General features: G+C 39.4%; 2 protein-coding genes across 5 annotated transcripts in view; one reads left to right on the plus strand and one right to left on the minus strand.

The window, feature by feature from the left end:
• LOC111840324 (myotubularin-related protein 13-like) overlaps window positions 1-16,477 on the minus strand; it is a 125,888-nt gene extending 109,411 nt beyond the window's left edge. For all 3 annotated transcript variants that reach the window (XM_072718082.1, XM_072718081.1, XM_072718080.1), the window contains exon 1: window positions 16,319-16,477. In XM_072718082.1, coding sequence (XP_072574183.1) covers window positions 16,319-16,373 — 55 coding nt within the window. In that variant the 5' untranslated portion in view covers window positions 16,374-16,477. The remainder of the gene's footprint in view (window positions 1-16,318) is intronic.
• Window positions 1-22,785, plus strand: part of LOC111840919 (pro-adrenomedullin-like) — a 34,698-nt gene extending 11,913 nt beyond the window's left edge. Inside the window, exons 1-4 of one of the 2 annotated variants that reach the window (XM_023806288.2) lie at window positions 20,225-20,362; window positions 20,957-21,072; window positions 21,201-21,311; window positions 21,494-22,785. In XM_023806288.2, coding sequence (XP_023662056.2) covers window positions 20,969-21,072; window positions 21,201-21,311; window positions 21,494-21,764 — 486 coding nt within the window. In that variant the 5' untranslated portion in view covers window positions 20,225-20,362; window positions 20,957-20,968 and the 3' untranslated portion in view covers window positions 21,765-22,785. Of the gene's footprint in view, window positions 1-20,224; window positions 20,363-20,956; window positions 21,073-21,200; window positions 21,312-21,493 lie in introns of those variants that run through there. The other variant, XM_072718086.1, reaches the window with a different exon arrangement.
• Window positions 22,786-23,035: the final 250 nt, after the last annotated feature.

Raw genomic sequence — 23,035 nt, forward strand, 5'->3', positions numbered from 1 at the left:
TTTCCTATGGACTAGTGAAATGTTACTCCCGCATAACAAGATGGCAGACAAAAACAGATTAAAAATCATGGTGGGAGCTGCTTCACTGAAGGTTGGGCTGCATAATATCACATTGCGATTGTTTGAAATATTTGTGCTTAGAATTACGCTACATATGGAACAAAAAGGAGATGATTTTTATCAGAAATAAGCTATAGAACTTTGTTATTAGTGTGTCAAATAAGCTGGCAGTGTTGCCACAAGTTGCACCAGCAGACACAAATCAGTCCTGACATGTACGACGTGATTACAGAACTTTACATAACGGATGTAAAAATTTGTCTGGAGGCCGGCTTTTTGGTATTATATGAATGTGGGTGTAAGTAAACAATCTGATAAACAGATTAGTAGTACATCTCAAGTATTAAAGCCCAAAAGTTAAAGATATGCAGAATTTATATGTTTAATCAACATCTGATGTTAAACTTCAAAAAGGAGTGCCACAACACTGATGTCTTTTTAACTTGTTTATCCACAATATCTCCCCTTTCAAAAGATGTTGTGGCTGCTGAGCTGTGGATTTATTCACCTCCACTTTAGTGCTTATAGCGTCCATGATTTACCAAAACAGGAGCATGTGGCGTGTTCTGCTAACCAAATTTAATAAACATAAGGATATGCCAAATTTGGGCAGATTACTAACTTTTGGGCATCACAGCTAATATTGAATCAAATCAAACTGAAATTCAAATGAATTCAGGACCTTGTGAACTGGGACATCAGTGATGACACCCAGCCCTACTGATAGGATTAAATTCCCCATGATAGTTTTCGTTGAGTTTCCCCCACTGGCCACTGTACTGCTACCAATGAAATTTGCTGAGCAGAAAGGCTAGTGATGAAGAATCAACATAAACTTTATTACAGAATATTGAGAAAATCATCCACAGTTTGAGAACCTCTGACCTGTACAATATTTCTGGGAATTTTGCATATAGATCCATGGAATTAGATGGTAGCTGTAGTCTCCATTTCTGCTCTCTGTTGCCCTCTGTAGTGCAGTTCCAGTTTTGGGTTGATTTGGGGTCTATCATGGGGAATATTTTCACTTGTAGCTTTTCATTGATATAATGTTTTTCTGAAGTAATAACAAGATCTATCAAAGATCAAACAGAGTAATAATAACAAATAGCATTATCTGGTTCACAAGGTTAAGGCCATTTATCAACTCATCTTTATCTTAGCTGTCACTTTGTGGCACTGCTTCAGTTTTGGTGTGATTTGTCTCAAAATTTGATCAGGTCCACACTTACAACTTTGCAAAGGCTGAAAAAGAACGCAAAAAATATTTCACGGGTATCGCAATATCGGAATCAAATGTCTGAAACTATCATATTTTGTAATCAGTAATGCACTGCTGCTTCAATTCTGAGGTGATCTTCCCCGAAATTTGAGTACTTACATTTTGTCCCGCCTACATAAAATTTTAAAAAGACCCGTACAACACTTTTAGTTACTGTGTTCATAAGACCAAGCGTCTTCTACAGCTGCCACACAATGCTGCTGCTTCATTTTTGGTACAATTTATATGAAAATGAAATCAACTGTAGATCATCATCCATATATTTCTGAGAAGCAGTAATAACATCCATCAAATAGTTGTTCACTAATCACAAATGTCGACTGCCTTCCAATTTGCTGCCAAGAAGATCAGTTTTGGAGTGATCCGTCTGAAAATTTGATCAGTTCCAATTCATCACCCATACAAATGCCTCTGTGAAATTCGAAAAAGATCCATCAAACACTTTTTAGTTATTGTCATAGCAAGCAAAGTGTCTGCGATGTCGGTGGTGGCAGACTGGTCCCAAAACCATATGAATTCCACGTCCAGTGAATACAAATAACAATATCTAATGCATTTTAGACACATAAATGGTTACATTATTAAGGTTTTTTGTAAAAAAATAAATAAATAAATAAATAATAAAAAAAATGTAAAATATAATAATTTTTGGTTGCACCACCTGACATTTTTCAGTTGGTTAAAGCCTCATTTGTCATTCAACCATATGCATCTGTATATCTCCCAGCCAGAAAGCTGGGACAAATGAAAAGATAATTTCCCCATAGGGATAAACAAGGCACCACTATTCAATTCTATATGCTGGGCATGAAAACTTTAAGCTACTCCTTCTTCACTAAAAAGTCAGATTTTTGTCGAGTTTGTCCACCAGCCATATGAAACTACGCAATCGGCAGCGAGTTACTTTAAAAGCAGCAGCCAGAGGAACAATCAGAGTGCATCTAAGCTTGGAGGACATGATCTGAAACCAGAGTCTTAATCTTTCAACACAGTCAGTGTGCATAGCACAGTGCACAATGTTTGCGCACAAAGGCACTCATGCAATTCTACTTACGCAAATGGTTTAAGTAACGTGGTCAAGTTCAACATTCCTGGATCTCTTCAAAGGTGTGCATTGACCTAAACATGTTTTGAAGAAAAACTGCAGGAGAGTTCTGGGCTGATGGATACAGTATTAACTGCATAAATGCTGGCTGAAAACACTTACACCTGCCGCATTAAGGGATCGTTTTAATGTGTGATTGTTACAGTCTCCAAAACAAATGCTGACTGATTGAATTCTCCCTTGATTCCAACAGATGTTCCGTCTCTCTGAAAATCCTTCATTATTTTTTTTGGCCTTTGTCTAAACAGCAAAAATGCTTAATAACTCAGCCTTCCATATCAAGCAGCTTGAGATTCCCAGAGTTATTACCCGACTTTCGTCATCTCCACGTAAGCTAGCTAACCTGGTTTGACTTCCACCATGAACAGGTGCAGGGAAGGCTAGCATATAGATCCTTATTCCCCACTCTCCACTAGAGGGCTAACACCACCACAAGAGGAATACAGCAATAAATTAGCATCATGTAAACACTGAAATTGCACCATTACTCAGCCAATTATTTACCTTGAAAGTCATTCCATGCAGCCAACTCTGTAAGCAAGACATATAATGGAAAATTTTGTTTTTTATTTTAGCTCACATATCATAGCTGACATTAGTTCACATTTCAGAGGTCAGCAAATAATGGAAAAAAGATTATGTTCATCCAAGTAGCTACAACAGACAGCCCTGCATTAAACGCTATCTGGAAAAGTTAAAATTGAAACCTGACTGTAAAACAAAACATTAAGACCAAATGAAGGTCAAAAGTGATTCACGCAAAATAAGTCTGGAATGTCTTAACGCACAATTTGCTTGATAGCGATAAGATCGTGTTTTGACGAAAGATTTGTTTGGCTTGATTCAATTCTGGCTTTATTTCAAATGCCCAGCAAAAGTGTGTTACCGCACTCAACTGCAATATCACTTTGGGTCAAACTACAGGCTATGTCTGTTTCCAGTACAGCAGCACCATCATCGGAGAAACAGTGGGAGACAAAAGCAGGTCAGTGGGAACACCACCTCCCGAGGGTAGACAGAACACTCTGTGGCTCGCTGCCACTGCTGACACTTGCTGAACACACTAGAATTATGATGGTGAAGGTGCACGTCTGCTCTAGATCAAGCCCTAAGAAACTCGCCTCAATGCAAAGCTTAGATCCTAAAAGGGAAAAAAAGTGCACAGTTCAGTATACACACTCTAGCTATTAATTTAATTTCTGTGTTCTCTTTTTCAAAGGATGCCAGTCACCCCTTTCTAATCAAAATCACACATCGCAGCTCCCATGTTATCGTAACCTGGCCAAGGCGAGCGGCTGTGTTTTGTTTCCATTAGTCTCATTATAGCTAAAAAAATTAGACCCTGAGTCTCTAGTTTCACAAGAATTATACTGACAAAAACCCCAATGTGTTTGGCCACAGGTATGAGGCAAGAATGTCTAATGGACCATCAGTGTATGCTTTGATTTTATATATATGAACTATATATGGACGAATATATGGAGTAACTCCTATTCAAAAAAATTACTTTGCCATACAAAAACATATTTAAATATTTGGCTTAACCTATAGGGTTTCAGCAAGATTCAGCAAGATTCTCTGATCAAAACAACATAATATATGCAGTAACAGCTCACTGGCAGTGAAATATCAAAGATTTGAACCGGGGCCAATCCAGGCATTTTTTAATTGATCGATATCGGTTACCACAAAACCCAATCCCAAGACCGATCTATTTAATTTTCTGCATCAGTTGTGCAGATTGTAAGGATTCATTACGGGCTGCAGTAAGCGAGGCATGTGGCTTGAAACTATTGACTAAGGATATGTCAGCTATGTCAAAATTCTTTAAATTGGAAAGTTAAAGTGGCCCAACAGCTACCAGCGATGTCTACAATGCCATCCTTCCGAGAGGAGGTTGCAACAGAGCATTGTTTTGGACACCAAATCTTTATGAGGCCTTGCAGAAACTTAAGAAAGAATACTGCAAAATCACAATGCTTATTCAGACAAAAATGTGACAACGCCTTCTGTGTACGTATGTATAATTAAATATTTATTAAAAGATTGGATCGAGACTCAGAATTGGCAGATATAAATATTGAATGGATCGGATCAGGGAACCAAAAGAAAAGTGGATCAGGTCACCCCTAATGAAAATAGGCAGTGTGTTTCACAGTCATGATAGTCTATTCATATTCAAGAATTTGTGTTCACTTCATCAACCCATCTTGCAAAGCTGATGGGGAGATGTCTGTAGCCTATGCAGGAAAGCAGAGAATATGCAGCACGGGAAACCATACGTGTCATTCCAGTGTCATTTTAAGTGCTGATCACTGCAATTAGGTGAATAATATACACTAACTGTTCTCATCTTTTTCTTTCTAAATGTTCATTGTTATTTCCATGCATAATTGCCTCATGACTATGAATCATGAATGAATCAAGGATATGGGAACACAAGGGTACTTGGGCAAAAAAAACATTGCTGTACATTTTCATAATAAGACACTGATTTGACTATTAAAATCTGACACAAAGCAGATGAAAAAACTCTGCCATAGGAGACTGATGAGTTGCTATAGCAGAAGTCTGCATTGAAAGTGTTCTATGATTTTGACTTCTAATCTTACCCCACATTTTCTTAGTATATTCCATTTCCCCAGTTATAGTTCAGTTAACTATTATGAACACAGTACCAGTCTAAAGTTTGGACAAGCCTACCCTCAGAAAAGCTGCATTTATCTCTACATTTTATAATAATTATAAAGCCATCAAAACCATAAAATAACAGACATGGAATTATGTACTGACCAAAAAAGTATCTTAAAAAAATAATTTGTTGGGGGTGGATGGCAGCTCTGCGGGTTGGGACTCAAAAGGTTGCTGGTCCCGTGGTCAGCAGAGTGATCCCACCATTGGGCATTTTAGCAAGACCCTTAACCCCAACTGCTCCAGGGACAGACTGACCCCACTGTCTCCTCTACGTCACTTTCACGAGGTGGCCTCCTGGGATACTTTTCTAGCTGTCCTGAAGGAGGTCTCACGTGTATTCTGAGCACTCATTTGCCACTTTTCCTTCTCTCTCTGGTCAAACTCATCCAAAACTATTTCTATTGTGTTTAAGTCAGGTGGCCACGTCATGTGATGCAACTCTCCTAGGCAGCTTGACATGGCCAAACTTTTGACTATTGCTGTACATCACAACAATAAGTTAAATTCCAGAAGATATTCATAATAAGCAGATAAGAAAATAAGTACGGAAGCCCAGAAGGGCAAAACACACCAGCAAATATGAAAGCACACCAACAAGTGCGAATACACACCAGCAAATACAAAAGCACTACATTAGTGGCACTGAAAACCTTTGTTCTGGGTTGTAATGTTAACAATACAGTGCTGTGTCTATTTTCGTTGTTGTTAAAACAAATCTGGTTTGATCGCACATAAATGAATGTGTTTTATAGGTAAATTTCAGATCAATTTATTTGTTTCAATGTCGAATAATTTGCTCTTGTGTTAGTATAATTACTCACTAGGTCAACCACTCATAGAAAAGGTCCGTTACTCCTGGAAGAACCTGCTTCCTTGCCAAGAAAGATGGGGAACTTCATACATTTGGTTGTACTATTTGCATATTTGTTTGCACTTTTATCAATGGTCCTTGCACATTTCCTAACCTGCACAAACGTATGCATAGTGAATATATTTATTGCTCCACTCTCCACATTACTGTCCCATCTGTATCTGTATCTGTTTGTATGTTAGTACTGTTCTGTCCTGTTGTCCCCCATGCACCTGTTCCCTCCCGTGTAACTGTGGCAGAATTTCACTTTCACTGAGTTCTATGATGCATGTAAATAAAGTAATCATGATTTAAGAGATTTCTCATTGACCCATATTTAAAAGCACAATATAGAGCAAACCTCCAACTGGAACCATGAATGAAGTGATCATTATTCAGTTTGTCAGTACGTGCTGCTTTATTTTTCAAGTTCCAGAAAATTCTCACTCAAATGGAACAATAGACTGACATTTAAGGTACAGAATATTCTTGCTATTTTGTTTACTCGAGGGTCTTTGTTTCCCTCTTTTATAGTTAACATTTGCAAAGATAAAGTACCATGAAAAAAAATGGAATATTTCCTCCTGATAAACCTGATCACTCTTTCTGCAAGGATACGAAGATTTACAAGTTTTCTGCAGTGGGTTTCACCCGCAAAGTTTTATCGTAGTAAACTGCCCCTACGTTTCAGTTTAGGAACTACTACACAATAATCAGTTGCACCACGCAGATAGTTTCAACATAACTTTTACACCTCCTTATCATTAGCTGTAAAAAAAAAATTTAAAACATTTAAAAGTGGTGAAAATGGCACATATGAATAACCTATCAAAACTTTTTTTTTTAATATAGTTTAATGTAATAGTATAGTATTATAGTATTGTAATATAACATTATCAGACATCATTTTAATAACTACCGCTGATTTAAAACAAGGTCACGGCTTGATATGTCAACCTTAATCTAGTCAGCTAATGTTAGCTGGCAAGCTAGAAAAATACGGTGCCCTGCCTTGTCTTGGTCTCATCAGACCACAGCGCATGGTTCCAGTAATCCATGTCCTTAGTCTGCTTGCCTTCAGCAAACCTTTTGCGGGCTTTCTTGTGCATCATCTTTAGAAGAGGCTTCCTTCTGGGACGACAGCCATGCAGACCAATTTCATGCAGTGTGCAGCTTATGGCCTTGAGCACTGACAGGCTGACCCCCCCCCCCCTTCAACCTCTGCAGCAATACTGGCAGCACTCATACATCTGTTTTCAAAAGACAACCTCTGGATATGACGCTGAGCACGTGCACCCAGCTTCTCTGGTCGACCATGGCGAGGCCGGTTCTGAGTGGAACCTGTCCTGTTAAACCGCTGTATGGTCTTGGTCACCGTGCTGCAGCTCAGTTTCAGGGTGCTGGCAATCTTCTTATATACTAGGCCATCTTTGTGTAGAGCAACAGTTCTTTTTTTTTTTTCAGATCCTCAGAGACTTCTTTGCCATGAGGTGGCATGTTGAACTTCCGGTGACCAGTATGAGAGCGATGACACCAAGTTTAACACACCTGCTCCCCATTCACACCTGAGACCTTGTAACACTAACGAATCACATGACACCGGGGAGGGAAAAGGGCTAATTGGGCACAAATTGGACATTTTCGCTTAGGGGTGTACTCACTTTTGTTGCCAGCGGTTTAGACATTAATAGCTGTGTGTTTAGTTATTTTGAGGGGACAGCAAATTTACACTGTTATACAAGCTGTACACTCACTACTTTACATTTTTATCAAAGTGTCATATTGTCAGTGTTGTCCCATGAAAAGATATAATAAAATATTAACAAAAATGTGAGGAGTGTACTCGCTTTTGTGAGATACTATACCTTCGCCTTAACTATAGTTATGACTTGGCCGATTGACAGGTTTCCTGTCCAATCAGTAACAAGCATGATGATCAGTAGGTACATACCCTTTCCGTTTTCAGTACCATTTGCTGATGCGCTCTTATGTTTGCTGGTGTGTTTTGCCCTTCAGGGCTTCCATAAATAAGGATCTTGCAGAAAAGGAACAGTTTAATAGTGTCACCCATTCCTAACTTTGATACTTATACATGTTTTATGAGTTTAACTATAAAGCTATTTTAATGTATCAACTTTGATGTAGGCTTTTATGGTTAGAAAAAATTGACAATATAGTAATACGTTTGGGTCATAAATTGTTAGCTGCAACAGTTCAGGCTGAAAGTCCGGTAGGAAAATACAGCAGACTGGGATTAAACAAAACCATTCATATCATATAAAGCAGACGACTTCGTCTCCAGTTAAAAAATGCTAATGCTAATGGAAAATCCACTTTTTTCCATGAATAACTCAGAGATTAAACTTTGTTGCGCCGAAAGCTGTGTTGCTTGGATTTTTAAGCCATTCTGGGTAAAGATTTCTTAACTTAAATAAATTTTATTTTTGCGCTCAGCACTCATGCAGGCTCTCTGTTCAGATCTGAATCACACAGCTCATATAGTCCACAGGTATTTCTAAAATACAGGCAGAATCCAAGATTCCCAGGTCTAGTTTGGACTATAGGTGAGCGGCTCGATAAAAATCACATCCTTACTACCGGACATCCGTCTGGTATAAGCAATAGAGACACGTTACTGAAGTACCTTTGCAATGAGGTGTTTCTTTTTTCAGGTTCACACACTTTAGCAGGCAGGCACACACAGGTTTTACCACATTGTGGGGACACACATACAAACCCACACACACAATGGGAAAATCAGCCAACATGACCTTATCTATAAATTGTATTGAGATATTTTATAAATTGATGGATGCTTTATTTAATTGCTGAATTTCATCTTAACTTGCAGCGCACATGTTAAATTGTGTAAAAATTTAAAGAGGTAGCTGAAAAGTGATGCAGCTGAAATTCTGCCAAAACTGAATTCTAGACAAAAACAGCCCAACAGCATCTGAATCACATCAAGAGAATTTATGTTATTAACTTCCTGTCAAATCTGAAAAACCTGTTCGGGGCCTCTTGAGCACTGCAGTATATGTTTGTTATTACATCATCTACTGTCATGAAGAAATAAAACAAACACTGACTATGAAAAACACTACTTAATGACAACAGATTTTCAGACAACCATAACTGAAATCTTTCCATTAGGTTGGCTGACAAAATACATAGGCAATCCATGAAAATGTACTTCCAGCTTCATGATTCATAACATGTTGATCCCTTGAAACATATCTGAAACAGTCCAAAAAATTATGTGCTGATAAGTCATTTTTAGAGGTACAATTAGCTATTCCTTATTAGGAGTATGGGCCAGCACTTTCCTAAGCAGGCTCTGACATTTGGCTCCTGTTCCAGGCAAACCTCCCCATTTCCCTATCAGCTGCACAGCACTGGTAATTACATTTGCAGTTTTGTGCTATTTGCTCATTAAAGATTTCATCCATTCATTGAAATCTTGCATGCTTGAATCGCCAAAATGTTTGGTTTCCTAAGAGCAATCCAGATGTGATTTCTGGCTCCAGATTCATACTGCTTAGTAAATGCTAACAGTGTAAAAAGAGTCAAGTGTCATTACCTTTATGCCTTTGAAACTGAATAGTGTGCATTTATAATACATTATTTTTCAAAGGAAAGGCTCAATTGTCATGACAAACGCCCACTGCACAGTAGCTTTTTGGATTTCTCTCTTGCAAGTTACTGTTTATTGCCTGAACAATTTTACAGACTCTTTTCACCAGTTCCTGGAGAACAGCGTACCTATGAACCATGTGCGGCCTGTTCAAAGCAGCAATGAGACACTAACATTCCATGCCAGGACAATGATGAAAATATACTGCAGGAGATGGCAAAGCTACAAGTATTACAAACAGTTGTAATCTTCACAGGAGACCCATTTACACAAGGTTTACCTTAATCAAGTATGTTTATTTGTATTGACTTTTACCTGACAAGCACATATAATGTTACCAAACAAATGTACCAAATGAAAACATACCTGGGGTTTATCAAGAGAATCATTATGTTATTTAAAGGAGGAAAAGATTGACTTTTACATGATAAAATGAGGTACAAAACTTCTACCCTAACACTTCTTGTTTCTCCACAATTAATGAAAATTATCTTTATACTTTCCTGACCCATGCTCCTATTCCAACTCAGGCCTGACAATGCAAGCAAAGGTAAAATCACCACGAGGGTGACTAGGTAAGACAGCTGCATTACCTAAAGCAAAGTCCCACAGGGTAAGCAACTACACAGCCTTAGCATAAACTGAAAAGCTAGGTACTTGTGCTTTACCCAGCAGAATGTAGATGGGATTTTTGAACACTGGATACAGCCGGATTGATCTGGTTTCTGCTGAAGGAGTCAATCTGGTGATTGATGGCAATGCACAGCACATATACCTGACATCCAGCGCACTCCACGAGGGATCTCATGTCCTTGTTGACCCGCACATTACAACTCCAGCAGCTCACTTTGGTGCCCTGCCAAGATACACAACCAACCATGCCAAATGGCGTTCCAGCCCTTGTCCACTGGTACTTTTTGATAAAGGATGAGAAGGTTAGATAAACAGATATCCAACATTGTCCATAAATGACTCAAGGCAACAGTTATTCAAGCAAGAATCGTCTGTAGGTCCAGAAATGCAAGTGGGGGGGTGGGGGGAGGGTCTCCAGGAAGCCAAGGTCAAGGCGAGTGAGAGAAGGCACACAGTTCCAGTGAAACATGACACATTCCAAAACCCACTGATTTAAATGGTATAGCCATCATGTCTCAAATACAAACAAGCTATACACACACACACACACATGTCGGGTAAACATATCTTTATGGGGACCACTCATTCATTTGTATGGGAAAAATGCTAACGCTAACTATGACAACCTTAACCCCTACACAGCCCTAACCATAACCATAAGTAACCAAGCAAAATACAAGACTTTTTGCATTTTTAGCTTTTTAATTGCAGTCACAGATGTTTATAAAAAAAAAAAAAAAAAAACGGGTATTCATCACGTTGTGGGGATTGTGTCCCCATAAAGTAAGGTACACCTGCTCACCCATTACACACACACATATTTTATCAATGGAACAGAAAACCACCCCACTAAGACCAAGCCATTTCATGGCTTTTTCAGATCATCAAAAAATTTAAAAATTCAGATTTAAAAATTAAGCGCCCCTATACACCTGCATCATAACATGTACAAAGGACAGTCAGAGTATCACAAAGAATTTATGACTTACAAACAAAAAGAATTTAATTCATGTTACCATCGTGCTGACAAAACTGGACTATTAATTGGGATATGTCAGCTTCATAAGGTATCCAGCTAACTGAAAAGCATTCATAACCAATTAGCAAAGGTGTACTTGATTATTTTGTTTATACTGACCCACCTTTTGACCAGCTTAATGTGTCTAACTGATGTCTCTGTGACTTCATTACACAGGCTAATCGGCTGACTAGAGTCTCTGTGACTTCATTACACAGGCTAATTGGCTGACTAGAGTGTCTATTACCTTGTTTCCACAAACACAGAGCTGGTGTTGGTGCCGGGCTGGTTCTCGCTTGGTGTTTTTTGAGAACCCGGCTGAGTTTCCACCGGTTTAAAAAAAAGAACGGAACAAAAATGTTACGTAGGTATTTCGATTTCGATTTTTTGATTTATTTTGCCGAAACGAAAAAAGTTTCCGGAGCATGACTTTTTGCGCTTTGTCTCTATTGCCTGCATCCACTTTTGTTTCCGTATAGGCTCCCTGTCTGTGTGTAAGTGAGTTTATTCTCGCTCGCTGTTTTACCACTGTCCTTTTAAGGATTGTGCAATAAAAGAGTTTGCTAAAAACTGAACTTTACTGACCGCCAAATGGTTTCTTTGCCACTCAAACACCATAATATTTTATTTATTCGGCCTGCAACATACTTATACTTTATTATTAAATCTGGCCAATAGATCGCTCTTTCGTTTTTCTCAGAATAAAAAAACGATGTAACCTTATTCCGCTAATAAGCTGGCAAGTTGTTTCACTGCCAGCACCGCTGTTATTAGACTAACTATATCGGTTATGGATTGAATTTTCCGGATATATGGAAGGTTTGGATGCCATAGCCCGTCCCACTTTCACTGACATTACGGTGCCAGATTCTGAGCCCAGCTTTTTTGTGGCGCCGTGCTGGAGCTGTTTTTTCTGGCCCAGGGCCATGCGGTGGAAACGCCTGGAACCAGTGCCGGATTGGGAAAATGTCCGGGACCAGCACTGGCACCACGTTAGTGGAAACGAGGCTTACAATTTCATTGCACAGGCTCTCTCACAGTGTCTCTGTGACTTCATTAAATATGCTGGCTGACTAGAGTCTCTGTGACTTCATTACACAGGTTGGTTGGCTGGCTAGCCTGTGTCTCTGTGACTTTATTACACAGGCTGGCTTGCTAAAGACTCTGTGACTTCACTGCAAAGAAATGATAAATTTGTTAATAATATTTTACAGCACACAAAACATAATTAAAAGACATTCAATAATTTGTTGCTCCTAGCCTTGGAGCTATTATGGCGTTTGAGTAGTGAAGAAACCATGAGGCGGACAGCAAAGTTCAGTTTTTAGCAGACTCTTGGTTTTTAAATTTTATTAGGTGTAGATGGCTGATATTAGAGGACGGCATGCTGGCATCACACCTCCAGTTATGGTGGGTCAAAGCTCACCTCTGTTATAATTGTGGAACTGGCATGTTCTCCCCATGTCACCTGGGTATCTTCCAGATACTTGGGTTTCCAAAGACAAGCAATTAGCTTCACTAAATAGCCCATTTTTATGTGTGTGTATGTGTCCTGCAGTGGACTGGCGTCCCAACACTAAATAGCCCATTTTTTTGTGTGTGTATGTGTCCTGCAGTGGACTGGCGTCCCAACACTAAATAGCCCATTTTTATGTGTGTGTATGTGTCCTGCAGTGGACTGGCGTCCCAACACTAAATAGCCCATTTTTATGTGTGTGTATGTGTCCTGCAGTGGACTGGCGTCCCAACACTAAATAGCCCATTTTTATGTGTGTGTATGTGTCCTGCAGTGGACTGGCGTCCCAACACTAAATAGCCCATTTTCATGTGTGTGTATGTGTCCTGCAGTGCACTGGCGTCCCAACACTAAATAGCCCATTTTTATGTGTGTGTATGTGTCCTGCAGTGGACTGGCGTCCCAACATTAAATAGCCCATTTTTATGTGTGTGTATGTGTCCTGCAGTGGACTGGCGTCCCAACACTAAATAGCCCATTTTCATGTGTGTGTATGTGTCCTGCAGTGCACTGGCGTCCCAATCACAATGACCCACAAACTGGAACAGGCTTCAGGTCCTCTGCGATCCAGACTAGGATAAGCAACTGGAAGATGGATGGATGGATGGATGGATATTATAGCTTAGTCTTAATATTTTAAGTAACAATCTTTTGGTTGTGATTACCAAATCAGAAAAGTAACCTGTCTATTTACAATGCTCTTCATCTGAATTATTCTCAAAAGCACAATCTTAAGTTTGGTACACATACTCTAAGGTCATCTTAAAGTAAATTACTTGGTATGATTCACTTAAGTTCTAACCCCTTCGTAGAATCTGTCTTGACCCCCAGATAATGGACCGCAGGAATGTGCTACATTCACATATCAAGACAGCAGAAATTCCTTTTTTACTGCTGCTAAACAATAACAAGTGATTGTGCAGTAATAATCCCTAAGCCTTGTGCACAATATAATTGCCCCCACCTGCCCAGTGACTGCTTAAACTATTTAAGTTATTAATTACACCCTGAAACAAAACCATTTGTATGGGTAATGCTCTCTACATCTTTAAGGAAAAACAAACAAACAAAAAAAAATAAAATGCTTTGTTTTGATTATTACAATCACAGCTTTCACTTAGCCTAAGCAGCAGATCAGACTCCCCTTGAGCCAATCTACTTTTCAAACTTTACAGCAAGGCATGCGTTTGGTTTATAGCTTGCAACAATGCAAGCTAATGCTGATATTCTCCATGTACTAGGCTCAAATGGCCATGGTCGCACATAGCCTGTAGGTCATAAATAAATCATACGTATGGAGTATGGAAAGGCTAGCTCAACTGAAAGCTTAAGCGTCTACCTGATAATTAAGAATTAAGTATTTATAAAGATAAGACATTGAAAATTTATACATTTTAAGATTTTTAGAGAGATTCTGGAATGACAGCATATTTTGAAAACATAGAAAGACAGAAATATTCGGTTCCTTTCAGCACCAGATTGTTCCTTATTTGGGTCTTACTCTTACAAAGGACAATTTACTTATTTAATAAATAATTAGGAAACATAGATTTTTTTTCCAACCACATGACTGCAAAGAACTTCTCAAACTTAGGATTTTGATATCCTATCAGATATTGATTTCCAAACAGCAATGAGATAAGCACTTTCTGTTTCTGACCTCATTGTGCAATCAAATACAACTGTATTTTTAAAAAGATAATGGTAAACGTGTATTTCCAAGAATAAACTTGTTTAAGCATATATACTAAAATTCTTTAAATTCTTCTGATTGTGTTCAGTACTCATATTTATCCAAACACAGCCAACTCAAAATGTTGACGTAATCAGCAAACAATGGCCTGTTGGTTCAGTTACCTTGCTAATTTCTGAATAATTGTTTAATTCACAAACAATGAAACAAATTATAACACATTATTACAAGTATTATTATTACAATTACACTACACCACTCATTAAAGATTACATGTGTTGGTTCTACACTAACTAGAATATGAGATGAATGCATGCATGGTAATTCTTTCCAGTTGCACAAAATACTTATATTTCATTTTCAGCTAGTAACCGACCAGTACACAAATTTTAAAACAATAAAAGGTAAATTACCTGAAGTGAGTTTAATAACACAACTATTATACTCATTATTGCACTCCACGTGTGTTTTCATATATTAATGCATGCTGACACTGCATAATGCTCTTCCTTAAGGAGTCCAACAACATAGGAGATTCTTTTCCAGTAAAGGCTAAATGCACACCCAAAAATCTGGCAGATTTTATAATTGTACAGACATAACTGACTTATTTTCCCCCTCGTGAAAAAACAATTAATCTAAAATAACTACTGACAAAAAAAATTCATCATTCATCATTATTACTATTACTACTACTACTATTACTACATTATTACTACCACCCTTACCACTACTACTACTACTACGTAATTTATGAATGATATGAAATACTTTCTATTAAAGATAACTTGCACATATCTTCAGAAATTAGTGATGTGGCGCTTCACTTTGCACAGATTTTGCGGAAAACCACAAATCAGCGTTGGTGAGACGTGCAATTCTAGGCCTTTGCTCGGAGCAGGATACAGTATAACCAGCGCACCCCAGGGAGATGCACTACTCATTCCGGCCTTTTTAATGACGGATGTTTCCTAGCAGTAAAGATGACGAATCGCCTTCGCGCAGCAGAGGAAGTTTCCCAGGAAAGCGCCCATTCAGCAGCAGCGACACGCGCACCCGTTTGTCTCTAGTCCCCAATACAACACTAAAGGAGCTGCGTGTTGTTTTTACAGGAGCAAAACCAAAAGCACCGCATTAAACGCCACAGAAATATCAATGCAACGTGTTTGGAATAAATAATTAAAAAAAACTAACAGCATAAAAAAATTATCGAAAAGATATATGGAAAAAGTAAACAAAAATGGACCAGAAAATAACACATATAACACAAAATAGCGTTTCCAACGCCGACTCCTGTTAACCCTAAAGCATATTGATTAAAAGCTTTAAAGTATATAGTTTAGTAAGTCTATCTATAGTTTAGTATTCCAGTTAAACCGCTGCCGAGTGTATGGCTCAGGAAAGAGGTCGTAAACATCGTTTGTGATAGGTAGGAATGTTGGTAAACTTTTTGAATTGATATACATGCCTTTGTATATATAACCTACCGTAATCACATCGACTTGTCATTCACTTAGAAAAGGAATGACAGGTTGACTCATTTGAGGGAAACTTTAATCTAGTTATACTTGTAATACATTCCAAATCTGACGGCATAGTTAGTTTCTTTTTTGTATCTGATTACAGACAGCATACATCGCAACATTCATGTCCGACAAATGTATAACTGTGTATTAAATATTTACTATTTCAATGTGAAACCATCAAGCGCAAAGTGGCAATCTTCCAACCTGGTTATCCCAGTACAGTATTGTCTCAGTGTTACGGCCTGACAAAAAAAAAGGAATTCTCAATGTTGTATCCACGCTGAAATAAGTAAATTTGGGAACTCACCTGTCTTTTCGCGATCATATCCCACCACAATGAAATAATCAGCCAATCTAGCCATCGTTTGATGCTATTGGAAATCTAACAAGCCTATTGAACATTTTTCTTTATCCAAAAAGCACAGCCATGTTTGACAGCAGCGGGAGCAGTGCGCCTGCGCGTCGCGGAGAGTGACCCCGCTTGGGCGGAGGCCTTGCGTTTCGCGGGTGCTTCCCGCTGGAAAACTGATAAGAAATCGGGCTTGCAAAATACTTATCGCTGAAATGTGTCACATCGACAAAAAAATTTAAAAAACGATTTTATATATCCGAAACACACAAATCAAAACACGGGAATTAATTACGAATTGTAAGAATATTCCCTGTTTGATTACGGTTGGATTATTAAATGTGATTACGGTGAAGTAGCCTAGTTGCGTCTTGTTTTAGTTTCTGAGTTACCATAAATCATTTTAAAGCAACTGATAAACTACTGCAATCATTGCTGTTGAATTATTTATTATTAATTTGGGTTATTAAACTTTTAAACCAGATCTATCAAGATGCTATAGCAAATCTTTGCTCTGTTTGTTTGCATGTTTTCCGTGTTTCATCTTCGCAGTCTGGGAATGCTCAATATGTAAGTGTGTGTATTAGCTCACATTAAGTACAAAGGAGAAGTGTCAGACTTGTGGCTAATTGGAAATGTTTTATAGCTAAAGCGTTCCTGTTTATAGCACAAGTAGAAAAAAACCTCCCAGACCAGCACTGATGTGTGCATGCATTCAGAGCGTAGATTTGGGGATGGAGTGTAGGGACACAATATTGTAGGAGCACTGTGTGTTTTGGAGAGTGGCGGTCAGGGATGATGTGGTCCCTACCAATGTTGAAACCAAACTTACGCCTTTGGTGTAGCACAGCCTTGTAACCTGCCTGATATAGGCTTCAGCATCTGCTCTGTCTTCAAAAACAAGAAGGGTCTCTCCACGTAACATGAAGAATACACAGAGGTTTCCAGATACAATGAGACACAGTGCTCAGTCATGCAAAAGTCAGATCACTGAGTCACATTAGCAGGGTCACCTTCAAGTTTAAAAACAACAAGTGTTCATTGACTGGGCAACACTGGCTTGCAGTGGTCCATGAACGTCCACTGCTAAATGTACAGAGCAAACAGCAGGAGTTGTCACATCATGGTGGAAAATCAGTGCTGGTCTGGGAAGTTTGTTTCTGCCTGTGCTATAAACAGGAACTCTTTAGCTATAAAACATTTCCAATTAGTTACAAGTCTTACTGTGTACTTACTGTGAGCTAATATTGCAATGAATGGGACAAGTGTTGTATGTAGCTTAAAGCAAGTCAGTATCATTGAGTACATTCACTATGAGTTTGATTTCAGCATAAATCGTTTGCTTTTGCTTAAATTGCAGTGCCTTTGACTAAAAGCACTGCAAATAGCCTTTCAGCCACTCTCACTCTGTGCATTTTCACAGGGCAAGTTTAAAAAGCATCAAGGTTATATTAATGTTTAAAACTCTGACACATATTCAGTCCTGTTAGTGGTGATGCTAGAACAATACAATTTACTGTTAAAAGCTGTGTCACGTACCAATGGTGGGGCGGGGGGCTTATGCTGTGTTCCATTACCTCGGAAGTAGGAGCTGGGAATGATGTCACAACTGATTCAATCGCATTCCAGCACAATCAGCTGAAAAGCCATCTAGCAGTATCAGTTCTAGCCAGACTCATTGTTAGCCATTGTCAGCAATTGCAGTCGATTACACATTATGCAGTATTTTGTGCACAGGAACACTGCAGCAACACGTCCACAGATGCAGGGTGCACAGTACCGTGTGTACAACCAATTCAATGAAATCCAAAAAAGACATAAGTGATAATAAACAATGTATAACTAAAGCTTTCACTTAGGTGGATGAAGGTCACAACCATCTTGGAGTCTGAGGTTGGGTTCCTCCGACTTTCTGAGTCAGAACTCCAACTTCAGGGGGCGTTCCAGTTGGTATTTCCAACTAAGAACTGGTAAATTCCGACTGCCCAGTTCAAATGGAACTCACCAATAATTACTGATGGTCATTTTATTAAAAAAATGGTGAAGTCAAAAGACCTATTGTGACTACTGGCAAAGCAAAAACAATTGATGAAGAAATCTATGGCATTATTCCATGAAATTTCTAGGTCAGTTATGAGTCTTTTGACAGTAGGAGTGATTCATGTAAGAAATATTTCACAACATCATCTCTGTACGGATTCTCTCCCATCCCTGCATTCCGAGAAGTTGGGGTAACTGCAACACGAATCGGAATCAGCCCCCTGACAATCTTCACATCAGCTTTTTCTATATATAAGTAGTAATTTGCACACAATCACATGAGTTTATCATTATTGTCTCTTGTGCAATTTCCCAAGCAAAATTACCAAATAAGGATATCATTTCTCTAACAGCACAATCACTGTGTTCGCCTGAATGACATATAAAGGTTCAGTAAAATTCCACCCCAGCCGACAATAATGCTTTTGTGTCCAATTAAGATTCTCCATATTGCTTAGTTTATCAAACAGGCACAAAGCTGTGAAGTCACATGCTGAAAAGCTAAACTTTATGGCTCCCTCTGTGCAACTGCCTGAATGATTTACATATCAAGAAAGTGGAAAATGTGTTTAGCCCTAGCTATTTTCCAACCGGGCACGCACAGGCTGTTTAATCAGTTGTTTAAAATACATCCAGAGTACTTACAAAGCAGTTCAAGTGCTGTTACCATAATCACAAGCAACCAAACGTTCATTTGCAATTCTAGACAACTTATGGTGAAGGTCACTTTGAGCTTTCTGAAATGCACTCACTACTCTATCACAGTAGTAAACATGTTATAAAGATCTATTGAGAACAGATTAGGCTGTGTTTAAAACAAGTTCTGCCTTTTTGATTTTGACATTACATTTTGATTATGCGTGAGTTTCATGAGAGATACCACTGCAGGGCAGTAATACACACACACACACACACATTTGTATTCATATCTTTGTGGGGACCCTCCATTCATTTCTATGGGCAAAACCCTAATCCCAGTGATGAGAACCATAGCCCCTACCCAGCCCCAACCTTAACCCTAAGTAACCAAAAATATACAAGTCTTTTGGCATTTTTAGTGTTTTGATTGCAGTCACAGATTTTTAGAAAATTCAGTTTCCCCTTGTGTGGACTGAAAAATGGTCCTCACAAGATTAAAATGTGAGATGTATGTATATATATATATATACATACCCCCCCACACACACACACAAATTGTATATGTTTGTTGAATATCCATATAAAATATAAAAATGTCCAAACATTCTTCCTTCTGCCATATTTATGTTTACAAAAAGTGATACCAGATTGTTGAACAGTTTGCTATAAGATTTGAGTCATTAAAAAAAGGTATATTTTTTTTGTTTTGTTTTATCAGTGCAACCCTCAGTCAGCTTCACATTATTTCACATACAGTACCTTCCAAAGAACTACATCATTAAACAATTAATAAACTCCTTCTTTTTCTACTTATGGATACATGCACACACACGCACGCATACGCACACATGAATTAATATTAATTTAGGATTAAACAAATTTAGCTAAAGTTGACCTAATCCAAAGTTTACAAGAATTATAATAAGAAACATTTAAAAGCAATAGCTGATTTTTATGGAACAAGAATGCTATTGTAGCATGTACCTCTGAGGCGTGCATGAGGTCACCGTCAGTGGTATGGAATTTACTTACATTTTTTTAATTCCCTGAAAATATGATAGCATTATGTTTATGATAGGCAGGTCATGTTTTTGCAGTCATGTGCTGGCTAGTGGAAGAGTCAGGATGAGGGATGAGAGAATATGAGCCGGCAAGCCCCTCCCACCTGCACTATAAATGCTCCCAAGTCCGGCTTTGCGAGTCAGACTATTAGCTAAGTGTCACGGCTGCCTACCAACACTAATAGGAGCCCTGCAAGCTCTGGGATACTTTGTCAGAAGTCTCTCTTAGCACCTTATTCAAGCGGATTACTTTCAGTTTCAGGTATGTGAAGTTCTTATGTTAAATATCTGTCTGAATTTCAGTTGAACTTTTTGTACTTTCTTCCTGGGGTCTGACCGGTCTCTTTGGGGACTTATCTAGACAGGTTGTGTAAGATGTTTCAGTTCTTGTCCTGCTGAATGTAAAGTTCTGATCACGTCTATGGGAGCTCTCAGGGAAAAAACAGAACAAAAATTTCTTGGCAGCTTGTCCCTGGCAGTGCAGATCACACCGCAGTGAGTCTGCAAAGTGAAGTCCTGTAGCTAAGTGCAGTGAAGTTTTTAAAAAACATACTAATGAAGTTTATAGTATACTAATGAAGTTTAAGTGCTGCTCCACCACAGACTGAGCTGCTCCCTGACATTCTGGGGGAAAACAGTTTCTATATTAGCATTAATGATATCTTCAGTGTCCTTTTAAAGAAGTGGATGGACAGAGGTAACAGTTTGGCTTTTGGACTCTACTCTCTACTCTTGTGCAAGCAAGTTCAGGTGTAGCTCAGGGCAGAGAGTGATTATAAGGACAAAGTAACTGAGATGTTAAGCATTTTTTATATGAATGAATGAATGAGTAACAAGTGGTCGTCTTTTTCAACAGCTTTCAGTCAGAATGAAACTGCTACTTCAGACCATCCTGTGTTGCTCTCTGCTCGCAACATTTACACTGAGTGTGGAGAGTGCCAAGCCCGGTCTAAGCTCAGAGATGAAAAAGAGGTAAGCGGATTTAATTCCTAATTCATTTATAATTAGTTTGATCCTGTCAGGTCCTGCTGTTTTACTGGCAGCTCAGCAGCAGTGTACTGTGTGCCGGTTTCTAATGAAGTCCTTTCACTCCCTGGCAGACTGAGCATCTGGCTGCAGAGCAGAACGAAACGAGACTTAAGTGGAATGGGAGATGTGGTGCAGTTCGTTAAACCAGAAGATGTCAGGGATGCCTTTAGCCCTCACTCAAGGTAAGACTAAGTTTCCTTTAATGAGTCAGTTCTATTTTTTGCAAAGAAACTTTTTTAAATTATAAGACAGAAAATATGAGTGAAGCACTATTAACAGTTCCTCGTGTTGAGGGGAACTGGCCAGGCTTACAGTGCATGGACTCCACGAGTAAACTCCTCTCTCCTTTGTATTTTTTCTCCAGCACTGATATCCGCACACGGGTGAGGAGGTCAAAGAGCTCCAACGGCCAGGCCAAGCGGTCAAGCTGCTCTCTGAGCACCTGCGCCATGAATGACCTGATGGACCGGCTGAACAAGTTCAACAGCCAGCTGCGCATTGGCAGCGCCCCCATGGACAAGATCAGCCCGCTGGGGTACGGCCGGCGACGGCGCTCTCTGCCAGCTCACCGCACCCTCCGGCAGCTCCGAGCCGACCGGCTGCAGAGGCTGGAGAAGCTCCTCCGGCGGACATGAACGGAGGGCCGGGGGTGGGGGGGGGGATCGCGGTGTCCCGCCTGCCATGGACAATTATTCACTGGCCGGTCTTGAAAAATCCAGCAGCATGTCTCTGACTGCCGCCAGCTGCGCTTCAGCGCATTTTTTCCAGGCGAGACTGGAGCGGAGACCACATGTCTAAAGAAACGGGCTGACTGACTACAAGCACCTCAGCGGAGTGCAGCGGCGGCCACGGGCGAGCGGAGCAGAGCCCCCGCAGGACAGGAGTGGACGGCGGGGGGTGTGAAAGGGAGTGTGTGTGGGGGGGTACCCACACCTCAGCTAAAGCACAACACAGAACGGCTGGAGGGGGCAGAATCAGGCCCCCGCAGGATGTTAGAAGCTGACACCACTCTCTGTCTCTCTCCCAGCTCCTGAGGAACATTCCTCCAGCACACTGGTGGACTGGGGACCCTCTGCATCTCCAAGCACAGCCTGGATGTTTTGTTATGGCGAAACAAAGTTACAGAAGATTTGGAGTCGGGCTCTGGCAGCTTGGACACAAAAGCAATGATGATGCCAAGGAAAGGACTCTCTAGATTGGGAGCTGTACTTCAAATGTGGAACTATATATCCAAATATAGGTGTGGACACTGTACGGGGAAATCTATTGTCATGTTATCAAATCTTACCACTCCATTACTGATGGTACTCTACTTGAATTTTTATAGAGAAATGTGCAATCTATAAATATCTAAATCTGTATATACGTGTATATTTTGCCAGTGTTTATATAAATTATATGTGTTGAGATTTCACTATTTAAATGTTTTTAATATCTGTAACAGGTAATTGTACTTAAAAAGAAAACTATTTTTATACATGAAAAAAATATATGGGCATTGTAACTTTTATTTGCTGTTTCATTGATTGTGGAACTGGGGTAATAAAACAGCATTCTTTATTGCTATTTTATAATAGATTTGTATATCTGGTGTTGTCTTATTTGTGTGAAGCTGAGTAACCTTGTCAAACAATAAATATTTGCATATAAAAAACACTTGGTTGTCGAGATACTCTCTTTTCCATGAAATAACAGATGCAGAAAGGGGGCTGAGTATTGTCTGAGCACCGAGGCGCCTGGCTTTTGTTAAATTATTACAAGGCCTCGTTAAGTCTGCCCCCAGGACAGCCAAGGTGCCAGCTGAATTCCTGCACAGCAGAGCACATTCTTTCTCTGGCCTGCCCAGTTCCAAAACCAGCCTGAGCCAGCCTTGAAAAGCATAATATTTTTGGTGCAGGGAGGCTAA

The sequence above is a fragment of the Paramormyrops kingsleyae genome, chromosome 11 (assembly GCF_048594095.1).
Source record: "Paramormyrops kingsleyae isolate MSU_618 chromosome 11, PKINGS_0.4, whole genome shotgun sequence".
In the NCBI taxonomy this organism is placed as follows: domain Eukaryota; kingdom Metazoa; phylum Chordata; class Actinopteri; order Osteoglossiformes; family Mormyridae; genus Paramormyrops; species Paramormyrops kingsleyae.